Source organism: Brugia malayi (genome assembly GCF_000002995.4).
Source record: "Brugia malayi strain FR3 genome assembly, contig: Bm_v4_Chr3_scaffold_001, whole genome shotgun sequence".
Classification (NCBI taxonomy): domain Eukaryota; kingdom Metazoa; phylum Nematoda; class Chromadorea; order Rhabditida; family Onchocercidae; genus Brugia; species Brugia malayi.
The window spans coordinates 9,309,293-9,334,964 of NW_025062477.1; the positions used below are offsets into that span (position 1 = coordinate 9,309,293).

Below are 25,672 nucleotides of genomic sequence, written 5' to 3' on the forward strand. Positions count from 1 at the left end.
GCTTGACAATGGAGTGGAAATATGAAATTAAGTCCCATCAAATGTGAAGTCTGATTTAACTGCACGTCATTCCTCCATTTGGTCAGTTATGACATTGCAAGCTGATATAAAGTACGACAGATAAAGATTATTATATAAGGTTTCGACGGCAAAGTTGATGCCTCTCCTGTTACTTCTGTGGTCCACGTCCAACTCGCGACATGTGCATAGTATGACCCTGGCTTATTATGAAAATGGAAGGTATATCATCAACATGAGGGAAATTATCCAGTAAGACAGGACGTAGAGCAGAAGAGTGCAAGAGCTGCATTCCACGAACTAATTTATGTGGAAAATTACAAATTAAGCAAAGTACCATAATTTGTGGACTAAATAAATTTGAATTTGTTAGTAAAACTTGGTTTTGCACAAATTGAGAGACATTTAGTATCATACAAGCCATACGTGAAGAGAAACGCACTGGAATTATGATTATCATATTGAGTCTTTATCACGTTAGGATGAGATATCTAATATGCAAACTGTCCAAGGATATGTACTGAACCAAAGAAAGTATTTCAAGATCCGAGAAAGATATGACCATCATTTGCATGCAGCATGTTTTCCGTAACAGCTACCGCTGGTTCTAACGATTTACAAGGTTCACGTACGCTTCTATGAAATTTTAAGTTGTCATCACCAATACTTATCGATACTTATGGGACTAATGCACATTCAGCCCCACAATTATTCTAATTATTTAAATTTACTTATGCAAAGATATGGTTGAAATATTCCGTATAGGTGAAGTTGCATAATTAGAGGCAATTCAGGGACAGTTATATAAAGCGAGTTTCAACTCCAACATTCAGTTTTTCCTTCAGTCGAAGCGCACAAAGGTCGTGTGGTGTGATACTTACTCTTGTTGGCATTTATTGAAGTGAAAGAGTAGTAAGATACTCTGGGATTAAGATTAAGATACTCTGGGATTACCGCGGGGGAACCTTCTTAACCGTTACTTCTTAATCTTCTTCCCCTTATCTCGAAGATGAGCAACTATTTCCAAATTTCGATCTTGCAGACAACCTAGCACACAATGGGTGACGCTCCAGCAGAGGGTGCACCACCACCAGAGGCTGCAGCACCACCAGCAGAAGGTGCACCATTAGCAGCAGGCGTACCGGCAGATGGAGGAGCTCCGCCGGAAGCTGCTCCGCCTCCGGCTGGACCACCGACGTTGAACATCGACCCACCAGCTGCTCAGGTACCTGCTGCAGGCGGACAGTCTGTACACCAAATCGCTAATCCAAGTGGTGTCCGCTTGGCCTTCAAGGTGAGTAACTTCGAATTTCCGACATTTCCCACTACGGTTTACTTATTCAGGAAAAGAACTCCAGTAAAATTCATTCGTTTGCAGGTAAAGTCGACGAACAATAACGATTACCGTCTGAAACCGGTCTATGGATTCGTCGAGCCGGGGGCAACAGCTCCATTGGAAATCACCCGTACAGCCGGACCACCGAAAGAGGATAAATTTGTCATTCAGTTCAAGGAAGCAGCTGCAGATGCTGCTGACCCCACGGCTATTTTCAAGGGGGGACCACCGGTCGGGGAAGTTACCTTGCCTATCATGGCTCAATAAATATTCAGCGTTTTTCGCGGATACTCTCGACTACAACCTTTCTTCACCTACCTATCAACAAAGGATTATTTTTTTTCCTAAAAACTGATTTGGGATAAGTAGCTTCGATCCACTGAAATAAATTTTTAACGACAAATCAATATCCATGCTTCAACATGTGGATAATGTGTATTGCCTGTGTAACTTTCGCGCTTGCTCCGATCTGTGCTACTGTTACTGCACTGCCGTCATCCACGCATGTGATAAATGTATTTGTGTGATGTCCACGCACAGTATTATCGCTCTTTAAATCTCCAAAGACAGTTTAACTTTCTGGCTGATGATCAAAAAATCTAATTTTATGTATTTTTGTTGTAGTCTCATATACTTGGATGGACAGATCTACTGAGTAAAAAGTTTGGTGAAATTCATTATTTGTCACAAGATTCCGTTATCAGCGGTTTCTTGAACCGTTCAAAAAAAAAAAAGAGCGTCTGCCATATTCAGTATAACTATTAGTTGTTAAAAATGTTATCTACAAGGGATTAGGTGAATCATTAGAGAGTAATTATGTGAGTCATAGAAGAGTAATTGGAGAATGAAACAATGAGAAGGAAGAATTGTCTGGTGACAATATTGCCAGAGAACGGATTGCATGACGGTTACCTAAATTTAAAAGTGCGCGTAAGAAGTCACGTTCGTACGTTTTGTTGCGGCTTTTTTCCCAGGCGTGTGTTTGCAAAAGGTTCAATAATTGGAGTGCGAAGGAATTAATTGACTATTTTAAATACTTGAGACTTTGTTTTTCAATCTTTTACGCGGGATTATTGGTTACGATTTCTTCATGTTTAGTTTTTTTGCTGCTGTGCGAATTATTCATTCATTGCAAATTTCGCAGAATGTTCATCGTTTCCTCATTTTCAGTTCGTTTAGATGGTGAATCAATCTATTATTGGATGAAGAAGGGTAACTGTTAGTGATAAGTTGTTCTACCAGTTAGCACACACATACATTGATGAATAATAACCCTGTTGTTATTGTAAGTATGATTTTCTTATTTATAAACTCTGAAGATACGATATAAACGCATTAAAATGATTCTTGTACAGTATATGCAATGACAAACATACATTTCTATTGTCTGAGTGTACCTATGTTTTACAAAAGAAACTTTTACAAAAGAAACTTCATGATTTTTTGGAACTTATTTACCAATAGCTATGGAAATTGTTTGAATCGTAAAGAAGTGATCAGTAAATAAAGGAAATTTTCATTGATTGTCGTCTTGTCAACAACTAATTGCATCTCAAGTTGAGTACTTTCTATCCTCTATATAACTTAACTGTTGAGTTAAATCTTAATCTCTACGTTATGCAACGCCATAATAACTATTATGGCATGCAGAATAAATCATTATCTATTTATCGCTCTTTTTCTGGAATTTTTTTTTTTTTTTGTTTCTTGATATTTCTCAGTATTATTAATTATATATTTACCTAGATTAAGTTTTAGAGTGCAATAATTCCAATAAAAGATGGCAGTGCACATTTGTCCATGTATTTGGATTCACTTCTTGAGCAGCTGATCTGTCCAGAATTTGTTATTGAGGTGAGTTTTTTCTTCACTAAAGCAATAGTAAATGTAAAAGATATTGATCAAAAAAATGTCTCAGTACTTTAGGTTTAATTATTTGATGATGGCAGTACAGATAATACTTCTAGTATCATATCTATAAATCGAGATTTTTGGAAAAAGGCATCAATGTTATTCTTGGAAGTAGCGCACATTCCAGAGGTATTTTGTTTTAATTGTTGTCTTAGTAATCTGTTTGGCATTCTTGATATTTCTATTGAATTTTGCTTTTTATTAGTTCTTTTCGGTTTCCTTTAAGTTTCGAGAGATTCGGCGACATCTTTGCTCAATTTTCAGGTGTGGGTTTCGCAAAAAACTGTGTACAACAGTGTGGTGGATCTGTTCTAATATTTTGCGATGCAGATGATATCTCGATAAAGCACCGCTTTATCTCATTATATAATGTTTTGCTTAATGCACCGAGATCTTGTTGGTTCAAGACTCGAACGCATACCAGCTCTGGGTCAACATCACGTTATGCTCAGTGGGCTAATTCACTCAACAGTAAAGAAATTTATGATCAGGTATATATCACAGTGCTTTTATTTTCTGAAGTGGGCTAGCAAGTATGGGTTAGATGAAGTATATTCCGTGACAATAGTGGTATGTTTGAATTAAATTTGAATTGGTGAATTTTTTATTTGCGTATTTACTTCTCGAAAAAAAAAAAATTCACATAAACATGTTTCAGTTAGCCAGTTTGTAACTTGTTATGATAAGCAGTGCAGAAATTTTTTCGGTTTGCATTGTGTCATGAAATCTTTTAGCTCTTTATCTACAGTGATTACTTTGTTTTATGTTTTCATAGATTTTTGAGATTAAACGTTCATAAATGTTCACAGATTTTTACTTCTTATGGTCCCTCAGTGATTGCTCCAACTTGGTGTATGTCGAAAAAGCTCTTTAATAAGGTTGGAGGTTTTCATGAAGCAGAGCCAGTGGGTTATCCGGAAGATTTGCATTTTTTCTATGATGCTTTAAAAATTGGGGCAGTTTTTATGAAGGTATTAGATTTCTAATATGTTTTAAAATATAATTTCCGCTAGTGCTTAGAACTTAACACAGATGCGACTCATTCTGAAATCCAACATCCAATTCTTTTTTTGTAATGATTTACGAAACCACTTTTTAAATTGTCTTTTACAGATTGAGAAATCTTTGGTAATTTGTCGTTATCATCCAAAATGTGCGTCTCTAGTTGTAACGAAAGAAATGATATGGAAGATGCATAGTAATGTTTGAGGAACTGGTTCTTTCGAAGTGGAAAAAATTTATGGTTTGGAGTGTTGGTAAAGTTGGGAAAAAGTTTTACAGGTGATTACTTTCCGTTTATTTTCTAAACTTATATGTTGCTACGATATGTTAAGTTACCGAAGGCATGAAAAAATGTTATGACGTCATTCTTCTTTTTAGGTTTCCAACTTTTGATTAAAGATTTACGGGGAAATTAATTTTTCAGATCGTTAAGTGAAAACCGTTTAAAGGTGGTAGCTTTTTGCGATATTGATGCAAAAAAACTCCACTGTGGGCATTATGAGTTGTTCCAGGTCAGCGGAAAGTTCTTGCTACAGTCCCAATTATCTCACTGAGGTAAGTTTTCACATGTGAGTAAAACATCTGTTCTTTATTCTTGTTATACGTTTAATTATTTGTTTGATTTTCAGCGAAATGATTGCTCCGATTGCAATATGTTTAAAAATGGATTCTTTTGTTTGTCAAGAAGTAAGAAAGATATTAAGAACTCGTGAAATGGTCGAGGGAATGGATTATTTTTATCTCGGGTAGTTTTTTCGTTTAAAGTAAAAGAAGCAGTAGATGAACTAATCACTAAAGAAAAAGAAAAAAGAAGATTCCCGAATTATTATATAAAAGTAAGTAATCAAGTTTTTAAATTATAAAATAAAATCATATTGAAAAAAGAAAAAAAAAAAAACTTTCATTTTAAGATGATCTTATCCATTAAGCTGCTTTTTACATGTTGTACTAGAAGTAAAACAATTTTCATTTATATTTCGCAAAAAATATTATTTAATTTATTTGTATTCAAAGAAGTAATTTATTCATTAAACACTGAGTACTGTTTATAATAAGTTTTTGAAACATATATAACCTTCGTCATTGATTTTGCATCTCTTCCAGTGTTTATTTATTTGTTGCTTTTGTGATGGGAAGGTTTAAATAGTTTTATAAATCTTTTTGATGTCTTCACTGTATTGGATTTTTAAATTTTCAACTTAAAACTGTTTATGTATATGATCAATTGTAAAACTATTTTTTTTTTTTTTTTTCATTGCTATGAAGTGCGTGCGTTATTTAGCTTGACTTTGCACGTAATTTGGCTATTTTATAAGTGGAAAATTATTTTCCATCTTGATCTCATTTCTACAGTTTGATTTGATGTTTCATTTTCATTGCTGCTGTTTAATATTTTACTTCCACTAATATTAATTATACATCCAAAAGCGTTTTTAAAGTGTCTTTTATATTTCAGAATTTAATTTTAAACCTTCCCACTTTTTGATAAAATTTACCTTTTCCTCGCTGTTTATAACTATCCTGAAATAAATGCTAAAATTTATATAGAAATAAGAAATTGAGACTGAATAGCGCGGTTTTATCAAGTTTATCTTCATAACTTTTGCTACCCTCGCTTCTGAGGGCGCGTTGTTTCTATTGCTTGGTTTCAAGGAAAGATTCCTGGGATGGCTAATTTTTAATGCGGGCAGAGTGTATTGCTTGTGAATCACTATACATTATATTTCACTAATCAACTAAAGCAGTTCGCAATCTATTTGAATTCATTCCCCGCTATTGAGCTAATTTATGGTGACCGTAGGAAGGGGAAGGCACAATTTCAAGATGTTTGTTTACCGTATTGCCTTACAAGAAGTTTACAAGCCCTGCTGTGTCTATTTATGCTACTGGGAGTTGGTGTATTTTATTGAGTAGATAACAGAGTAATATTTAACCTCATTAAACAACTTTTGCATCTACTTCAGATTATTTAAGTGTCCTCACTTTTCATTCATAGAATTCACAATTCGTTTATCGATTAAAATATTATTCCCTTCCCTTTTGCAGCCAAAAAGTCAGTTCTTTCTGTACTGAGAAATCTTGCAGTTAAGATCGAACTGCTTTGTATTTAAGCACCTTCATCTAAATTATACTGATTTCCGATATCAGAATTTGAAAAATAAACTTTGGTTCTTATAGGTGATAATGATGGTTATGCGGTATTCTATTCGATTGGCTGTTTGTTCGCAGTCTATATTGTGGAGAGGTTTAGCAGCCAGAGTGCCGTAAGTTCTAGAATTTAGACAAGTCTTGGATCCCTAATTCCTGGTTTCAATTTCAACTTAATCAATAATTTGATATTTGCAGGAATGTGAAGGTTCAGTTTAAAAACAGGGGTGAGACTTTGGAAGCAATAGGTAAAATAGGCCAGTCATTGTATGAAGTAGTGGTTAATGCCGACTTGCCTATTGACGGTTACGGAGCATGCGAAGGCACCTTAGCCTGTTGTACGTGTCATGTTATTCTCAAGCCAGAACATTACAAAAGGTTGCATCTCTTAGCATTCATTTCGGTTATGTAATTTCATCAAACGAATCTTCAAGAACTATACAAAACAGGAATAAGCTGATATCAATTCGTTCGAAAATTTAAATCTTCATAAGTTTAATAAACTACTGTTAAATCCAACATGAATTCTAGAACTTATTGAGTCATAGTGACATGTGATGGTATCAGATAGTAAAATCTTCTAGAGGTGTTCAATCCACTGTTTACAGATTACCTTCACCAGTCGAAGATGAGCTTGACCTGTTGGATCTGGCACCTAAAGCAACGGATTTCTCACGTCTTGGTTGCCAAGTAAAATTAACAGAAGAAGATCTACCGAGCATAGAGGTTATCGTACCATCCGAAGTTCGCGATGCGAGAGCCTACGATTAACGGCGCTTCTTAAAATTCAAAACAAAGAAACAAATCTCGACTCCCTTGCTATAATTATTGTGAGAACTGAAAATATGTCAAACAGATAGAAATTTATTTCTGGTTTCCGCTACTCAGCACTGTTGGATACTATGTTGGCTTGGAAAATCAAATAAGTTGTTCCGGTTTAAAGCTCACCACGCTCATTATTTAATGGAAAGGCAATTCTATTTCATTACATTATTATTAAAACAAATGATAACTTAAAATGTATTCGTTGAAGTTTTGTTGCACTTTCTGATAAGTGAGGTTTTTATCACAATATCATTAGGACACAAAGTAGGAAAATTAAAACAAAATAAAGACCAAGTATACTCTCTCTGGAAACTATCAAGACTTTCAATCGGAATCCGAACTGTTATGCTTTTTACGCTTTTTCTCTTTCTTGTGCTTCTTCCTTCTCTTTGCTCGTTCTGAATCCGAATCACTAGCACGCTTTTTTGAATGCTTCTTCTTCTTTTTTCTGGAACTGCTAAAGTAATATAGAGACAGAAAATTCACCTCTACAAACCTATAAAAACTCACCTTTGTTTCTCATCCACAAGATCCACTGATATTGACCGCTTCCTGAAAATGGCGAAGTAAGAAAAAATCCTATCTAATAAAAACTCGAGCACTCCTATCAGTAATTACTTAAAAACATCTGTACACGTTTTACCTTCAGGAATGAAGCTATATTAGAAAACTAGTTTGACTGTGGTTTTTTTCGAAAATTTTCATAACACTGAAATTAAATCCAGAGGGTCTGTGCACATTAATATTTCTTAAGTCTTTTCAGATCAAATATGGTATTAGTATTGCTTTTGATATAATTACCTAATTTTTTCCTGTGAAAAAGGATAAGTTTGAAAGCGAGATAAATGAATGTTGTGTTAAAATATATAAATCAAAGTAGCAAAGAATTCCCTTGCCTTCTACGACGCTCATTACTTCGACTTCGTCTTCGAGTTTCTTCCTTCCGTTCTGTAAATTTTCGACGCGGTGGAGATCTGAAGCTTCAAGCACGTTAGAATTTCCACTAAAAAAATTTCATTGGAAGCTAGATCTAGGGACAGTTCACTCGTAAATTCTTCAGAAGTATATCCTATACCATATTACTCTCAAAAAGCATACTCTTCCATAAATACCGAATGACTTGGGTCACTTATTCCATTAAATGGTGATTCTGCAAAACCTAACTTAATTTCAATTATTACAAACAGTTAGAGAAGCTGGCCTGAGATTAACTACTTAATTTATTTAATAATGGACAGATTTTGACGACAACCTATTAGGAGAACGATAACGTTCCTTTTTCCTTTCCGTTCGCTCATCATGAAAATGTCGACGAGTGGGAGATCGGCTATGTGATCTCAACTTTTCATCCTTGAACTGTTTTTCTTCACCACGCTTTCTTTCAATTCCTATAAATAGCTTAAAGTTAAAATCATTTAAAAATAGGCTCACTTATCTGAGAGTGAGACTTCTTTATGACCTAAATAAAATTTTATAATTTAAAACCAAAAATATTTATCCCAGAAGATCGGCAGGCTATGTTAACTGGGACCTAGTGTTACCAGATTTAAATGTGTGATTTTGAGAAACATAAACATGCGCTAGAATATCGCCCATTAACTAGTGACCAACATATTAAATATATATATATATTTATTTAGATATTAACAGCATATGCAGCAAAACACTTCGAAACACTGTAACCCAACTAAGATAATGTCAGCTCTCGAGTTATACTTCTCCATAAACTATTTAAATTTTAAATAAGATTTAAATTGAACCAAGTAAAAACCACCATCTTCCTTCACGCGGCCACTTTCTCCACTTTTATCATTTTCTCGATCTCGATTATTATCCCGGTGAGTTCTGTGGCGATCGTCATCCTTTCTGCCCCGTTCACTTTCAGTAATAGATCTGCTCTCTCGGTTACCGTAACGCCCACCAGTCAAAGAATCATACCGATTCTTCCAATCTGATCCAGCAACTTCAGCAGCCGCACCATTGGAAGACGAAACAGTTGTATTTTTTGCCTGAAAACTTTCAGAAGATCTGATAAATTTAATGACAATATATAGAACTCTCAAAACGATGAAATAACTGGATCCTTCTCACTGTATTTAATGGTAACACCCCCGACATCAATTTTTATAACGACTTCGTTATGAAATGAAACAATTCTTAATGACAACCTTAAGTAAATTAAAAAAAAAAAGAGAAAAAATATGTTAAGAAAATGTGGAAGTTTTTTCTAAATTAGAAAAAGTACCAGTGATTGCGAAAATCAAATACCTTCTCTTGTATTTCCTTCATCTTTTTTTCTACTAGCGATGTTGGAATACCATCATCGCTGCTTTGTGCTTCAATTAACATACTCCATAATTCACCTGCAGTGAGATGACATGAATGCATCTAAATAAAAGGATTTACATGATTGCAATCCAAACATGATAATAATGAGTTGCGTAACCATGGATTCTCAACACAGTCATATATGAAACAAAGTTGGTCGATTAAAAAAACTTTTTAATCTTCTATCCTATATGGTGCTACCAGTTCTGAAACGTGAGTAAATCCATGCTTTCATTAATCCTATAACAAAAGAATATTTTAGTTTTTCCTTTTTATGGGACTGTTAAGGAAAATGGTGGAACGTTACCCATAAATTCCCGTGCTCGTCGAGCATTGAGAAAGCCAGTTAAATTAATCTGCATCACTTTCGGATTCAACGATTTCTCCTCCAGTTGACTGAATACATATTCAATGACAACATCGTCTTCTATGCCCAAAATGTCATTCAACTTGGCAGTAATCCACGGTTTGAGCACATCCAGATTCACTCGATCCATGCAGATCTTAACCTCACAAACTCACTCACGATCTCTTCAAAACATAACAATTAGTTTAACAAAATCTATATTTTGAAAAATAAAAAAAAAAAAAAAAACACTTGTTTTATTTCCACTGGTCTCTTTCGTAACTCTTCTGAAAATTATCAATCAATCCATTCAAATTACGCTTAACTAACTCTGTATTCCATGTTAAAGAAGAAAAAAGAAGTACTTCAACAAAAAACGATTACCTTCGTTCTTTTAATCTTGGCTATATACTCAGTAAAGAAATGAATTTATGAAATGCAGATGTGGTTGGAAATCGCATAACATTAACGAAGAAAGACGCGACTGGCTGGATTTGTAGTATACATAAATTTCGTCATCTCGGAGAGGAAATATTACCTTTTCGTCCAATGCTTCCTCGAAACGCATTTGCTTCAGTAACTTGCGTTCCTTATCGGTGAAGCGACTATCTTGCTCACTACTTGTACCACGATAAAAGCCTGCGTCAGCCATTTTATCTCCTTGTCAAAGTAATAGTTTTGACTGCTAAATGGAATGGTTATTTGCCAACAACATTTCCTAGATCAAAACGCAGCGAAACATAATAAACATATGTCCAATAAACACCGATCTCAAGGGAAACAAGAGATTTAAACTGATAAAACTCAGCAAAATATATACTGGAAAGTGGAAATACTATCAGATCCAAAAATTCTGCAGCACTAGAAATCTGGCGCAGCCTTGCGTATATAAAACAGCACTTTAGGGAATTTTATGTGCCGTACAATAAGAATTCCAGTTTTTATTGCTTTTTGCGACTATTTACAGTCCTCTTAAATCCGAACAAAAAAGACCACGTAGATTCATAAAAGTCCTTGGTTGTAATCAGTCTCTGTACACGGAGACGGATGAAGGTTACATCCTAACATCCGTGGGGATGATCTTTCAAAAGACAAGCGGGGTATGATGAAAATGTGGAATAGGTCCCGAAACAAACCAATTATGATTACTCTATCCCACATCACCACCAAAGCTATGTTTACACTGCAGTAACATCACTATGACCATCACATTGGGTTCCTAAGGGATCGATAGCATCGAACGCAGTGGCTCGGTACAGTCCGAGTGAGAAGATACGCAATTGATGGATGTTACTTCTCGATGTTAGGCGGTCTTTGCAACTCGACTGTCCGAACTACAAAGTTCATACCACTGCGCCATTACTGTTCCTACTGCGGCCACTCCCGAGACCTCCCACAACTTTCCATCCTCACCAGTTGATTGTCACATCAGGCAAATGAAAGCGGCTGGCGGTAATTGCCCGTTAGTATTTCACGGGTCGTCCAAGGCTAGGTGCGAGGTGTTTCATCTAAGCTTCGAGCCTTAGCCACTTGGTCTTTGTTTGGGCTGGGCTTCACGAGGGGGAAGAGTGGATGAGTGGTGTCGGTGCACTGCAAGCAGATGTGTAATTTCTTTTGTGTTGTTTTCTTTCGTTAGGACCATACAGGCAGTCTTTCTCTTAAGAAGTCGAAATGCATTGAACTAGTTTAAAAGTCCCGGCATGCTCCAGCATAATCCATCAATTTTCACGTGTATAGAAATCCAATACAGAATAAATTTTGATTGTTTCCTCCTCTCACTTTTCCTCATGTGTTTTGTAGTATACAGGGTCTTGCTCAGTCTTTCTTTCAACATTAATCTCTGCTCTCTGCTATCTATTTATACCGACGTATTCTCTTCTGTGAGGGTATTTTCTCTAAACAGTATTTCATCAGTTCTGTCTTTTCTGTGTTGATGGATGAAAGAGCATTTTCCGCGGACAAAGTAGACGGCAGACATTAATAATTAATGTGCGTCTACTTTGCAAATATAACTGATGAAGAACTGACTCAGTTCGAGCAAATGTCTCCAGTAACTGGAAGCGACTTTTCCTACCCTAACCCAGTTAGTTTCTATTCAGTTAATACGAGTTTTTCCTGCTGCCAATTTCATTCATGAATATCACGGAATGAAATCCCGTGGACCAGCTGTTTCCACCATCCTATTGTCATTCTCATAATATGAGCACCACAGATGAGCAATAGGATTGACATCATTCAGCAGTGAACTGTCCACCTGGTCTTATGAGTTATAATGAAACATTTATTCAACAAACTTTATTCTTTACAGCTGTTGAGAAGGCAATTTCAGAGGAGAACTAGTCCATTCTCTTGCTTCTTTTTTTGCAAGCAAGGTCGAATAAACAAAAGTGAACCAAACAGATCACTTCAAAAGAAAAGGTAGGTTCAAACTTTCTGGAAGTTATTGTTCTAAATTGTCTAAAAACACTCACAACAAATTTCTCCAAAAAGGAAAATTAGTGGAAAGCAAAAAAAAAAATAGTTCAATAATAAAAACGTAAGAAATAAGGGGCCCCTCATTCACCCTTCTCTTTGCCAGATGACATCATCCGTTCGAGATGAAGTTAGAATCATGAAATCACAGAAAAATATTTCATAAGCTAGTAAATCCACATGATCCTGTATAGCATCAAATTTGGCGTAATTTTATATAACTATTCAGTTAGTACGCCTACGACAATCAGTCTGATACTGCCGGATGCTTTTTCAGTTAATGCTGGCATTTTTCCGTATTATTTTATGCTCCAGTTAAATTAATTGCTTTTTGAAAATGCATCTTCAGTCAAATGATCGATTGTATTGAATGAAAGATCAAGTTCGATTAAACGAGGCATATTTTCTAGATACATAGGTGCTTAGAAATGCCTAAAAAGAAGCATTTCTGTAATGTTTAATAATATTAGACTGTCTTGAACCCGAACTGTTCAAGTTTGAGAACTTATCAATTTCAAAATACATAAATATTCATACATACACATAGGTGCTTAGAAATGCCTGAAAAGAAGCATTTCTGTAATATTTAATAATATTGGGTCATAATAATATTGGGACATTTGTGTGGGTCATAAATTTGGTATTAGTCTTGCTGTCATCCACAAGCTAATTTAGACATCGACTTAGAGAATAAAACCAATGAACTGAGCACTGGTTCTAGATTAGGATATAGTGAAAATTACTAGACAAGGATTACAAAGCAAGGTCTTGATTGCTGCACAGTTCAATTGTTCAAATTAGAAATGTGCATAAAATACTTCAAGCACATTTCGACGCCATTTTGTATGAAAATCAGCTACTGTTCCAAAACAATCGTATTTTTAAAAATTAACATTAATATCAATATAACTCTTTTAGCGACAGAATTTTCCATTGCAAGGGTAATGAAAAAGAGAAGACAGCCAGAATAAGAATGTAACTAAAAGTCGGGAAGAATCTATTTCCGACATGACCAAATAAATATAACAAAATAATAAGATGATAAGACAAGCATTCCTTCTTCCTTTCTAAGAAAGTGAAAAGTGAATTGAAATTGTTCTCTTAATAATATCACTGATTCGAATGATATACGAAGGTAGTTTACAGGTATTTGTTTATACAATGGAAATAGGAGTTTTTACAAGGTTAAGTCTAAAAAGATAAGATATAGACGAAGCTGCCAAAAGATACTACTTATTTGTCGTTACTTCTTTGTTGACAAAAAGGAAAAATTCATTTGATAACAACACCTTTCTCACATAAGTGTTACATTACAACACTTATAGCAAATTTTTTTTTTTCATATTCTCGATCCCCAGCCAATACATACTTATGATATTTATCCTAAATAAAAATTTTCAGAAATAACAGCTATCTTATTATCAATAATGAGGAAACATTAGATTGGACAATTTTTACATGACGGAAGCACAAACATTAAAATGCTAAGTTAGTAGCTACTGTTTTCACAATGAAAAGGGCTTAAAATACTTACTTTCACATTAGCAATAATTGTTGACAACTTTCACAACAATAAAATTTTGTATTCAAAACCATTTTCCGTCAGCTTCCAGGCATCCTCATTGCATTCAGAAAACGATCTAACCAATCAGCCGATTTATCAAACTTCAAAGAAAAAATAGGAATTTAACACCTCTTCAGAACTTATCTCATTAAATGCACAAATTATCTACCTAAAACCGAATGCAAAGTCAAAGAACTAGTATTACAATAAACTGTGTTTGAACCATTTACGGGAACTGGTCAGAAAGAGTACCAAATAACTGCCCAACTAGTGCACTAAGTTAGTGAGAAGATATAATGAGGAGTCAATATGTTTTGTTAAATCTGTTCCAAAAGTCTTCAAATGAATTAATCGAATTAAAAAAATTTCTAATGAAAAATGTGGATATTAGGTATTAAGCACTAGTAATATGATAGTAATGATAATATCTTCAGGAAAAACGAGAACAAAATGAAAAAGTATTGTAAAATGAAGGTAGGTTAAAACTAAATCTGCTGGTTGTTTGCAATCTTTTGAATTTGCCAAGGAAACCAATTTTCAACTAGTATATCTCTCAGAGCTATGGCCTGCACGGTAAAATGCTGATAGCAAGAAGAAGGTAAGATATGAAGAATTTGTAAACGATCTATTCTAGCAAATGCGGGATTCTCCTCCAATTCTTCTTTCCAAATATCCAAAGTATCCATTGGTTTACACTGAAATAAGGTTTCAAGTTTCTTTTAAAAAATGTACGGACAATAAACAATCTTATAAGCATTACAGATTTTTTGACTAATAAAAAAAAATAAATAAATAAAAAACTGTAATGTTTTGAAATTCAGCACCATATAAAAACCAAGAATTAGAAATACGCTAGCCGCAGTAGTAAAAATGAGAGAAATTATTTCTTAATGTTCAATAAACTTGCGCTTTTATTCGACCTCAAAATATCTGTAATACTATACTAGTCAGCTATAATCTTTCGCAGGGAAGCAAGTAAATCAGCAGTTAAAATAATCGTACATCTCCAATTCACATATGAATTTCAAACTTTATTTGAACAAATGAGGACATTTCTAGATAGACTTACGACGATAGCGAAATCATAAGTGACAACTTCGTTGATGCGCACTTTTCGATCCCGTAACATTTCCAAAATAGTCCTTCAATAAAATACATGCAATGAATGCATTTATATAATGCGTAATATGTTTGCAGTGGAAATTAAAAACCACTTGGAGAAATGCAATTTCCTAAGAATAAAGTGAGAAAATCAAAGAAAAGAAACTCAACAACTCCCAAAAAATTTTCTTTTGAGGAATAACCTGTTGAATTTTATAAATTGAATTATTCAGAATTACAAAACTGCATACTTATCATGCATCCTCCTGATTAATCATTTCGTTAGCTCTGTTAACTTACCAGCCTTAATAATTTAATTTCCAGCAAATTCAAGACGGAATGGCTGAATTCATAGAAGCATCTACTATGTGATAGAAGAACAAATAGTAAATATTGATTTCAATGAAATGTGAAAAGAGGACCTGGAAACGGTAATGCCAGTGAACTTTTTAATTAGAACTCGTCGATCGGGAGTACGGACGGTGAATGAAAGAAGCTCAACAGAATCATCTACATATGTACTCAGTCTAAGCTCTTTTTCTTCAAATTTTTCCTCAGGTACTTGCAGTGGTTTCTGTGGCTGTCCTTTTTCGTTCGTCCTTAATTTGTACAGTGTTTTCGTTAACTTGTCAATATCTTCCTGCATATCCGACAATGTCTTTGTGGTGTACGTTCGTTTTCTGCTTCTCGGCTTCCTCCAAACTTCGACATATCCTTTTTTCGAAAACCTAGCATCCTCAATATGCACTGAATTTTCTATCCTTCCATTAATGATTTCTACATATGATTTCTTTTTATTTGTCGAATTGGTACGCATATTTATGCTCACTAATTTATGAGACCGGCCATTTAAACTTGACTTTAGTGTATGGATGTTTTTGTAAAGTGGAAAATTCCATACAACTGCGATTCGTCCAACTGACATAAAATAGAGTGAAGCTCTCGACATGCAATCCACTCTGAAAATAGTGAGCATGCAACTTTCTTGAAAGAATATGCAAAACAGTTATTAAATTAGAATGTCTTTCGTTCGTTAAAAAAATGTAAACAGGACTTGAAAAAAACCGATATGATGTAAGAGGTTTAGAAAATTAGTCGAGCACCGATTCTTGACGTACGGAACTTAATGTATGAAAGAGGCTGTTTGGCAAGTTTTTATGGATACAAAAACCATAGCGAAAGTACAATTGAAAATACAAGTACAATGCAATATCAGAAATATATGCTACAATAAAAATTATGAAATTTGTAAACCTGACGAATACAAATTATTGAGTGACGAGACCTGGTGAACAGCACTTAATTCTGCCATCATTCAAAAATTTTTTGAAATATAGTGTCACTTGTATTTCTAATCCATTCTTACAAGCAGTCCTCGTACTTTCTGGTAAGTCCTCCAAAAGTGATATCCGAACTTTTCCTCCTTTTCCGAATGCAGATTCTAGGCGACCTACTTCACCAGTAGAAAGGTAAACGTCCATGTGACAATATATATCAATATTTGTTTCTTTCTTGAACAGAGAATTGCAAATTATGCTTCGTTTATTTTCGATTCGTTCAACTTTTCCAACTTTTTTCTTCCGCCGAAATCGACATATCTGTTTGTCGTTACTAAGTAACTTCAAAAACCTACCATGAAAGACAAACCGACAGCCTTTTCCCTGGTAATCTAATCTGGATGTGATAAAAAAGCTACCTTCTTTTGTATACAGAAAGTGTTCTAAGCTAAGTATTGCGAATTTCACAGTTCCATCCAGTTCCTGCACTACTTCATAATGATCCTCTTCTCCGGACAGTTCTGGAGCCAAAAATTGGCACTGTCCAATAACAGTATCGAAACCAGTTGAAACATGTAACTTGGAACTCTGGCGAAGAACTCCTTGAAAATGCACTACTCGATTCACACTGACCAGTAAGAATTGCACACGGCGCAGTGTTCCTGGTTCATATATAATCGTTCGGTTGATATCCTTGCCAGAAACATTGTGAAATAATAAAGCTGCTCGATCTCCCATTCCTGCGCTAAGGACGTTTTCTTTCCAACGTTGCATACTTATAATTTTACGTTTTTCTTGTAAAGCTGATATCTCCACGTCCATTCCAACTCTGAAATATGGCACTGTCATATTCAAACATTTTAATATTACACTTTTGTTATTTGTTATAAACTACATATAAATGGTAGCATATTTTGAAATTATTCTCTTCTGAAATCCTTCTAAAACCGATGACATTTAACCTTAGCAATTCAACTGTAACAAGTATTAGATTAAATTCAAAAAAATTGAAGAGAAATCATTAGGAAAAAAACGACTGCAACATGTCAAATTAAAATTTAAATTTACTTGCACATTCCATCGACAACAGTGCCTGTCATTATTGTCCCTTTACCTTTAACAGGGAAACAGTGATCAACAAACATCATGAAATGACCAGAAGAAACTCGCTGAGGTGTGTAAACAGCTAAACGCAAAGCATTCATTAATGACACTATCGCTTCCTCCCTTTGCTGCGTTAACGATACTGGCACAATTTGCAAATTTGAGTTTAGCTTTAAGCTAGATGCCACCTTTCTGCAACGTTTCGTCATTTGCTCTACTGCTCTCTCGTCTATTAAATCAATCTAAAATAACAAGATTTCTCATCAAAAACATTTCCTTACTTCATTTTTCGTCTTATGAATGACTGAAATCCGGAACATTTCTCGCACAGAAAATCAATTAAATTATTTGATTTCAATTCAGTATCTAGTTCCTTTCCTGCCGTTTTGAATTTGTTAATAAAGAAATGGAATCTGGATGGAATTAATCGAATGCATTATTTCCCAACGTACAACCAAGCTAGACTTCACCAAACTGACATCTTAAGAATGAATATTTTGAAAATGGTGCAACTGTTTCAGACAAAAAACACATGCCTGAAATCCCATTTAATATTGTTTTTTAACATTATTATTTATGGTTCATAATTCATAATTGCAAATCAGATTTAATTATTAACCTTATTAATAACAAGGATTACATGATCTGGACAGAACAGTGATACGAGAAGGAGATGTTCAGCTGTTTGCTGCTCGATTCCTTTGCTGCTATCTATCACAACAATTGCCATGTCAAAAACTGATGACGCTGCAAGCACCGACCTAAGAACGAAAATATTCAGACAAATTTCACATTATCAGCAAAAACTTAACTAGCATAAAAATAACTTTTTTCTTATTCTTACAACATGTTTCATGCTTGTAAATACCAAGTACTGTTTTCAAAGGCCATCCTTACATATCTTTGAATTGCACGTAAAAAGTACTGTCCGGTTACAAATTCCAAACAAAATTAATGAATATCACCTGATTAATGACGCGTGTCCAGGGCAGTCGATCAAAGCAATTACTGTATTGTCGATTGTCAGTGTAGAGAAGCCAAGATCGATTGTATTGGCTCTCAAATTAGAAGTTTTGGCATGCTTGTCAAATGCAGCAGTTGAACCCATTGTGGATAACGCCTTTGCTAAAGTTGTTTTGCCACAGTCCACATGTCCCAGGATACCAACGTTCAACGAATTTAGTGTTGCCAGTTTGTTTTACTGCACTTTGCTTAATTGCTATATTACAAATAGACAATATACTACATTATATTAGGGAATCGCATTAATGACTACCACTTAGGGGATTATGGAAAAATGGTAGTCCACATACACAATTATGTTGAGCAATTTCAAATCAGATCCTTGAAGTAAAATTTTAAAGTTATAACTTAGCAGTTAGTGAACCATTTTCAATATGATTGAGGCTGAAACTTAGGAAACATTACTAATCAAAACTATTAATATAAAGTAAATAAGCAGAAAATTTCAAAAGGGTTTACCATAGCGACTATCCGAGAAAAAATGTTCAGGTAATTTGAAAATAACTTGGTATCTAAAACACTTTATTTTCTCTTTAAACACACCTCTTCATTATTATGAAGCAGTGTTGTAAATCAAAGACAACATGTTTATTCGTAGTATTCGCATTTGCATCATTAAGAACAACACAATGTATGGACCAGCGAAAAGAATTCATGATGTAAAAACTATCTAATCCAACTTGACAAATATGAAAACAATGAACAGGAGTTAGATAAGCCAAATAAAACTAGAACTGGAGATTCAAGGAAGCGGAAGATTAAAAACAGTACAGATGAAGTTTTAATATTTTGAACACATTGAAACGTTATAAGTGACGCCTAAAGAGAAGCGCTCTTCGATATTTAAGATCTTCCTAAATACTTTTGTTGTTTCCGTACTGGACTGATCACCTAAGCTCAGGAGATTAAAAGCACTTCAGAATAAAACATCGGAATAACGCATTGAGAATACCCCAAGATATTAAAAACACGCGATTTTTTTTCCACAAATAAAGAATTTATTTTTGCAGACCCTTATTTTAACAATATTTTCAAATAATACATTATTTGCAATATCAGCATGCAAATTACAACAAATACTTGATTTTAATAGAACGACAGAATTGGCATAAAGCTAAGAAGGATCTTACAAAAACAAGTTCACCTAGAAACAACAAAATGAAGTGTTACTAATAATAACTTTAAAAAAATCAAAAAGGTGATAGAAAATCAAAAACAAAGTAGAATTAGATCCATAAATTCAAACAGTTTCAGATGAAATAATGAAAATGAAAAAGGAACATAGGAAAACAATGTATGTGAAAGAACAAACATAATGTAGTTTTGAACAAAAGCTATATTTATTGTATTTTGGCTCACATCAAAATCAAAATACAATAAAAAATTGACAACAATATCGAAGTTTGCTACATCACTACAGAAATAGTACATCGAAAAAATTAGTTGGAAAATGAATCGAAAACTGAATTTTTTAACTTCAACCAATTCACTTACAATTACTACGATAGGTAACCATTTGGATTCTTTACTTGCCAATTCCACAAATCAAGACACATTTCTTCAAGGCCATATTCACATTTCCAACCAAGCTTCTGGGCAGCTAACAACGGATCGCAGTAAATGCAGGCTACATCACCTGTTCTAGGAAAAGTGTTTTCTGTTTTTATCTGCAATTTTAAAAGTTAAAACTGAAAGCAGAGGAAATGAAAGAAATGAGTAATGGAATTGTTCTAACCAAACAACTAATCAGTGTAAACTTACTTGTTGTCCACTGGCTTTCTCAAAAGCAGCGATCATTTCCAAAACTGAATATCCTTTCCCAGTTCCAAGATTATAAACTTCACAACCACAGTTTTGTTGTTTATTAAGATGATTAAATGCTGCTACATGTCCTCGAGCTAAATCCACAACATGGATATAATCTCTTACACCGGTTCCTGAAAAAATAAAAGTTCAAATGGCTCTCTTAAAAAGCGAAAATAAAAAATAAATTACACAATCAAACGAAAAATTTAATTAATGGACAACTTTTGGTGCTTAAACTACAGGAAACTAAAACCTTTATTGCCATTCACTATTTGTTTCCTTGAAAAATGGATTTTCCCAAAATAATTATAAAAAACACATTACCATCTGCAGTATCAAATTCGGTTCCAAATATGTATAACACCGGTAATTTTCCAATAGCCACTTGGCTCATGTATGGCATTAGATTGTTTGGGATTCCTTTCGGATCTTCACCAATGAGGCCACTAGGATGAGCACCCACAGGATTAAAATATCTTAGAATAATTATATTCCAGCTCTAAAATTAAAACAAATTAATTCACACAATTAAGGTAATGCAGTCAAACAGATTTATTTTAATACAAAATAAAACAAAACACAGTTGAAAATTTTCGGATATTCAACAAGCAGTTGAACTATCCTTTTTTTCGCTAGAGTAATTTTTATTAATTATCTCTAACCATATCAGCATGAGCTAAGTCCATCAAAATTCGTTCAATCATGTATTTAGTATGACCATAAGGATTAGTGATTTTATATCCCACTGGATCAGTTTCTTTAATCGGTAAACTGTCCGGTGGTCCATAAACAGTTGCACTGCTTGAGAAAATGAAGTTTTTGACATTATATTTTCCGCATAGCTGTGAAATATTTTTTTAAATTCATCAAAAATCAAAGTGAAAAAAAGATTTACATAGAGAACTCGAGAAAGAGTTGTTTCAGATATAAAACAATTCAATACATAAAACAGTATAGAGAATGTGGAAACTGTAGACAATACAAAATATATTGTAATGACAAAATTTATGAAAAAATATAACCTTAAGTAGGACCAGTGTAGCAATAAGATTATTGCTATAATAATCAAGAGGATTTTTTACCGATTCACCAACCGCTTTCCAACCAGCTAAGTGAATAACACCACTAACTGAATACTATAAAATAAATGAAACAGTAATTAATACATCTATTTTTACACTTGAAAGATTTGTCAAACATATTTTTAAAACTATCCAAGTTACTGAATATGAGCTAGTCAAAATGAAATAAAAAGCAAACTTTTTCAAAGATAGCTTCCAACTGCTTCTCGTTCTTACAGTCAGCAAAAACGAATGGTACCTCTTTGTTTATAATTTGTGAGACACGTTTTAAACTGACCGCATTCCCATTGTTATCTTCAAAAAAGAACTTTATTGTAGAAGAATATAAGGAAAAATAATACTAACAAAAATCCTAAAAATAATAACGGGACTGTCACAACGAAACGGAAGTAATTTCAAATTTCACTCGAATATATGTTCCGAAGTAAGAAATTAAGTGAATTACCACTTAATTTCATACTTGTTCCAGGCTGAATCCCTGAAGTTATCACCTGTTCAGATGAAATTAATAGCAGATAAATGAACCTTGCACAGAATTTGAGAAATTGTCGATACAGATAACGTCGTACCCAGCTTCCAGTAATTCCAACGCAACATGACTTCCAATAAAACCAGCAGCTCCAGTTAATAAAATCCTCATTGCATAAAAAGGCTTCTCAAACAGTGATTACTTAAATTTTTGATTATAAAACAGACTTACAGACATCAGTACTTGAATCAAAAATTCTTGTCTCTCACAAATCCAGAAACCGAAACCATCACAATTGAGCAAATGATCAGTGCTACCACCAGTGAATAAACCAAATCATTGCAAGATGGGATGTCACCATCTGCGGTGGGCACACTTTACCGCAATTCAACCACCAATAGTACGTAAATTCAAACGATGCCATACCAAACTAATGTGATTAACGAGCTAATTACAAAGTGAATATATATAATCCAGTGCCAACCAAATGCCCTCAATTAGATCTTTTCTAGGCATCAATTAAACAAGCAGCAATAAGATATCTCATTTATATATAAATTGCATTTCACTGAACGTTTTATACTTAACTTTTCTATATTACCAGTACAGTAAAATGAAAACCAGAGAACATAGGGAGAAACAAGTATTGAGTCGCAGTCTAGATAACATTTACTGTATGTTAACAAACGTTTTTTTTTAATAACACTTACTGTATAACAAAAAAGGTAAACAAATGTGAATTTCAAAGAAGACAATTTGCACAAATGAGTTCAAACATTGCAGAACTAACTCATATTAATTTCATTTCAATTCTTCTTGAATCTGTAATTTTCCTAGTTCTATTCATTGTTTATATCTTTTTCTTCATACATTTTCTATTCTCATTGCACACATTTCATAGAGAAATTGAGCAAATGATGATATTGGTTAATATATTGATTCAATGGGTTTAATGATACCTACAGTCGGGCACAAAATCAGCCATCATTTGCTGAATGGTTAACTCACCATCACTTATATTTTTATCTAAAATTATGATCTCAGAATTTGAATTAAGTTTTGCTATTGTAGCATCTGCAACAGAAGTATTTTGTAATCCCTCTTGCTCCATTAAAGTGTATCCTACTTTCTCTGATATTTGCTTTTCATCCGTAATTTCTAATGTTTCCAAGCACTGCGAACTTCCGTTCGCAGAAAACATTTCTTCACTACATTCGGAACCAATCCGTACATGCTTTAAGGTTGTTTTTCCCGCTGATGGATATGAACGCTTTCTAACATTGCTTCCCGTTGATTCTATTCCAAAATTTTCATGATTCTCCATAGGATTATCGCTTACAAGCTCATTACGAATTTCATTTTTAGCTGCCGTCGAAGTTAGTTTAGACGAATTCTGAGAAACATCGAAATGTATGTGCTGATCATTCATCACAATATCACTCAATTTCTTCAGCAAATCTTCTTGAGGAATAATTAGTTGAATAGAGGGCCGCGAAATGGATGAACATAACGCTCGCCCCAGACGTACTTCATCGCACCAATCTTCACTGCCACTGAAGATGCTTTGTGCAATCTAAAGAGAGTGACTTAGTTTGTGAAACTGAAAATGAAAACGAAACTAGAAAATGAAAGAACTAGATAACAAGTGAATTTCTCCGATAACAACCTGTACAGGCGACGGCACCAATTCATTGTTCATAGCCAACAGTGAGTTTAGCAATGATAGTACTGGCCTACAATTTCGATTTTCGAAAGCTTCCTGACAAACTAAGCGCTGCAGCTCTATCACATCCTGAACATCTAACAAATAAGGTCTCAGTTCCAGCATTGCACCTAGCGCTTTAGCATATATTTTTCCATATTCCTAAAACTAGAAATGGTGAAATGAACTTTATCTGAAATACAAATTCTTGAAAATAACAGTATATTTGCCTGAAAAATGCCATCCAGTACAATAAATAGAACAAATTCTAAGTAATACACTTAGTATTTGAAAGCTAAAAAACTACACTAGAATGACAAGCCCACCTGTGAGTGTAACTGACACTTGGCAGAACGAATGAAGGTTTTAAAAAGAATATTAATACTCAGATCTGGTCCTAATTGAACATATTCTTTTACTGTTTCGTAATAAGCTTCACTTGGATGGTAGAAATCACTGATAAATGAAGAAATTCTTCGTGCAGCGAGATGTGCACAACTTCTAGCTTTTAACAGAAAAGTTCTTAACCACCGAAAAATGGAATTTATTTTTTCGGTTTTAACCATAATCGCCGACTTATATGCTATATCCAACCACTCGTTTACAGCAACTTTGTCATCTGAATTATGTTGAAATAGCTCTTTGATGAAATCTACTTGACAGTTAGCAAATATGGAATTAAATATCTAATCAAAGTCATTTACAAATCCAAAAATTAACAAACTGAGAGCGACCTCAACTACCAACACATGTAATTCCATCCTAAATAATAATGTAGCAAACAGAAAGTATGCTATTCTCACGACTAATTTTCAAAAATACATTCTTTAAAAATGAACCTCACATAACTCTCTACAAAACATAAAAACAATACTTGCTGAGCATCTCTCCATTACTTCTATGTGCAGATTGAACACTGTAGAAATAAACTGTGGAAGGTGTCGCTGTACAGCTGTCTCAAAACGCAATAATATCTTCTCATTCCCATCATTTTCTTCAGCAATCACGTTACTCAACATATTTTTCAATGTCTTTATCAAAATGTAATCATACTTAGTTCCTGCCCATAATGCATATATGTTGGAAGTGAGCCTATAAAATAGACTTAAAAAACCAGATATATTACGCCTCCGATCTATACAGTGAAAGCAGTGGTGTAAAGTTGTACATAATAGTCTTTAATTGAACTTTTTCTATAATTTTGACCGACACTCAAAACTTCTAAAACTCCAAAGTTTTCTCATAATTCTTCCATAGTAACAAATTAAGTATCTATACGGACCGAGTAAATAACTAAATTATATGGAATAATTAAATTATACTCAGTAATGCTTTCGGAACAACTTTCAACACTAAAATCCACAGCACGTGAACATATATAAGCCAAAGTTTGTTCATTGAAACTTTTAAGCCATTGAAAACGAACAAGGAATGAACGGACAAAGTGCAACAGAGGAACCGTAATTGGCTGTCTAGCAGCGGCGACCAACCTCTTCTAAAATGATTAACTGAAATAGAATGGCGAAAACAATTCACATAAGAACTTTCTATATTGTTCAGCCAATTCTTCATTCACAAGCACAACACCAAAATTGATATACTTGAACTCTTGACGAAATAGTTCTCAGCATCTCTTGATCACAAGCGTAAATTAATTTTGCAAGCAAAGCCCATCCAAAAGCATCCTTTCCTGACAATTTTCCACATTCTTCCATCACTGGGAGTAATTTTTTGCGTAATCTGGTCGGATCCGCAAGTATATCGAGCATATAGCGTACCTTTTGCTGTTCCATATTACTGGAAGTGACGTAGGACAGTAATTTCAGGGTAAATTTAAAATTTCATCTTAGGTTTTCAATCTCTGTTCAAATCCCATTCAAAAAAAAAAATATATATATATATATATACATAAATTTTTGTAACACTCCATAAAATGATCAGTATTCATGAAAATACAAATGAAATACAAGCTTCTATTTGTACTTCTCCTCGAAATGACTTCTCAATAACAAGTATAGCTGTAAACTCTAAATACCACTGGTGATAAAACTGAGCAAATCAAAAAAATCGCAATATGAAGATTTTATTTGCTATATATATATACAAACAACACTACAAGAAATACGAATTACGAAAATGCTAAAGCAATGAATAAAAA

At 34.0% G+C, this 25,672-nt stretch overlaps 8 protein-coding genes across 10 annotated transcripts; 3 read left to right on the forward strand and 5 right to left on the reverse strand.

Moving 5' to 3' along the window:
* Window positions 1-1,075: 1,075 nt before the first annotated feature.
* Bm2957 (major sperm protein, putative) lies at window positions 1,076-1,621 on the forward strand (the record flags this gene model as incomplete). The annotated part of the gene is made up of 2 exons (XM_001902574.2): window positions 1,076-1,312; window positions 1,397-1,621. 2 exons carry the CDS (start codon window positions 1,076-1,078, stop codon window positions 1,619-1,621), a joined length of 462 nt encoding a protein of 153 aa, XP_001902609.1.
* Window positions 1,622-3,154: 1,533 nt separating this feature from the next.
* On the forward strand, window positions 3,155-4,474 carry Bm3351 (UDP-GlcNAc:betaGal beta-1,3-N-acetylglucosaminyltransferase-like 1, putative; the record flags this gene model as incomplete). Its single annotated transcript, XM_001902575.1, has 5 exons — window positions 3,155-3,208; window positions 3,322-3,394; window positions 3,530-3,756; window positions 4,075-4,236; window positions 4,379-4,474. The coding sequence occupies 5 exons, from the start codon at window positions 3,155-3,157 to the stop codon at window positions 4,472-4,474; spliced, it is 612 nt and encodes a 203-aa protein (XP_001902610.1).
* A 1,977-nt stretch (window positions 4,475-6,451) lies between these two features.
* On the forward strand, window positions 6,452-7,186 carry Bm1049 (Uncharacterized protein; the record flags this gene model as incomplete). The annotated part of the gene is made up of 3 exons (XM_001902576.2): window positions 6,452-6,531; window positions 6,614-6,793; window positions 7,024-7,186. The coding sequence occupies 3 exons, from the start codon at window positions 6,452-6,454 to the stop codon at window positions 7,184-7,186; spliced, it is 423 nt and encodes a 140-aa protein (XP_001902611.1).
* Window positions 7,187-7,564: 378 nt separating this feature from the next.
* Bma-rsr-1 (PWI domain containing protein) lies at window positions 7,565-10,566 on the reverse strand (the record flags this gene model as incomplete). Of its 2 annotated transcripts, none has more annotated exons than XM_043080595.1 (8): window positions 7,565-7,688; window positions 7,751-7,792; window positions 8,137-8,214; window positions 8,493-8,628; window positions 9,015-9,249; window positions 9,509-9,603; window positions 9,876-10,071; window positions 10,453-10,566. In XM_043080595.1, 8 exons carry the CDS (start codon window positions 10,564-10,566, stop codon window positions 7,565-7,567), a joined length of 1,020 nt encoding a protein of 339 aa, XP_042936529.1. The 2 variants fall into 2 exon arrangements, with proteins under 2 accessions (XP_042936529.1, XP_042936530.1); XM_043080596.1 differs by having other exon boundaries at window positions 7,565-7,697.
* Window positions 10,567-14,435: 3,869 nt separating this feature from the next.
* Bm1050 (Uncharacterized protein) lies at window positions 14,436-15,868 on the reverse strand (the record flags this gene model as incomplete). Its single annotated transcript, XM_001902578.2, has 3 exons — window positions 14,436-14,645; window positions 15,020-15,092; window positions 15,474-15,868. The coding sequence occupies 3 exons, from the start codon at window positions 15,866-15,868 to the stop codon at window positions 14,436-14,438; spliced, it is 678 nt and encodes a 225-aa protein (XP_001902613.2).
* Window positions 15,869-16,319: 451 nt separating this feature from the next.
* On the reverse strand, window positions 16,320-18,540 carry Bma-efsc-1 (Elongation factor Tu GTP binding domain containing protein; the record flags this gene model as incomplete). The annotated part of the gene is made up of 4 exons (XM_001902579.2): window positions 16,320-17,157; window positions 17,397-17,674; window positions 18,052-18,193; window positions 18,398-18,540. The coding sequence occupies 4 exons, from the start codon at window positions 18,538-18,540 to the stop codon at window positions 16,320-16,322; spliced, it is 1,401 nt and encodes a 466-aa protein (XP_001902614.1).
* Window positions 18,541-19,954: 1,414 nt separating this feature from the next.
* On the reverse strand, window positions 19,955-21,983 carry Bma-gale-1 (UDP galactose 4-epimerase, putative; the record flags this gene model as incomplete). Its single annotated transcript, XM_001902580.1, has 7 exons — window positions 19,955-20,122; window positions 20,217-20,392; window positions 20,586-20,760; window positions 20,924-21,103; window positions 21,284-21,397; window positions 21,522-21,637; window positions 21,869-21,983. 7 exons carry the CDS (start codon window positions 21,981-21,983, stop codon window positions 19,955-19,957), a joined length of 1,044 nt encoding a protein of 347 aa, XP_001902615.1.
* A 778-nt stretch (window positions 21,984-22,761) lies between these two features.
* Bm12442 (Uncharacterized protein) lies at window positions 22,762-25,307 on the reverse strand (the record flags this gene model as incomplete). 2 transcript variants are annotated; one of them, XM_001902581.1, is made up of 6 exons in its annotated part: window positions 22,762-23,385; window positions 23,479-23,676; window positions 23,841-24,133; window positions 24,389-24,606; window positions 24,837-25,009; window positions 25,116-25,307. In XM_001902581.1, the coding sequence occupies 6 exons, from the start codon at window positions 25,305-25,307 to the stop codon at window positions 22,762-22,764; spliced, it is 1,698 nt and encodes a 565-aa protein (XP_001902616.1). The 2 variants fall into 2 exon arrangements, with proteins under 2 accessions (XP_001902616.1, XP_042936531.1); XM_043080597.1 differs by having other exon boundaries at window positions 24,389-24,618.
* Between the last annotated feature and the right edge of the window lie 365 nt (window positions 25,308-25,672).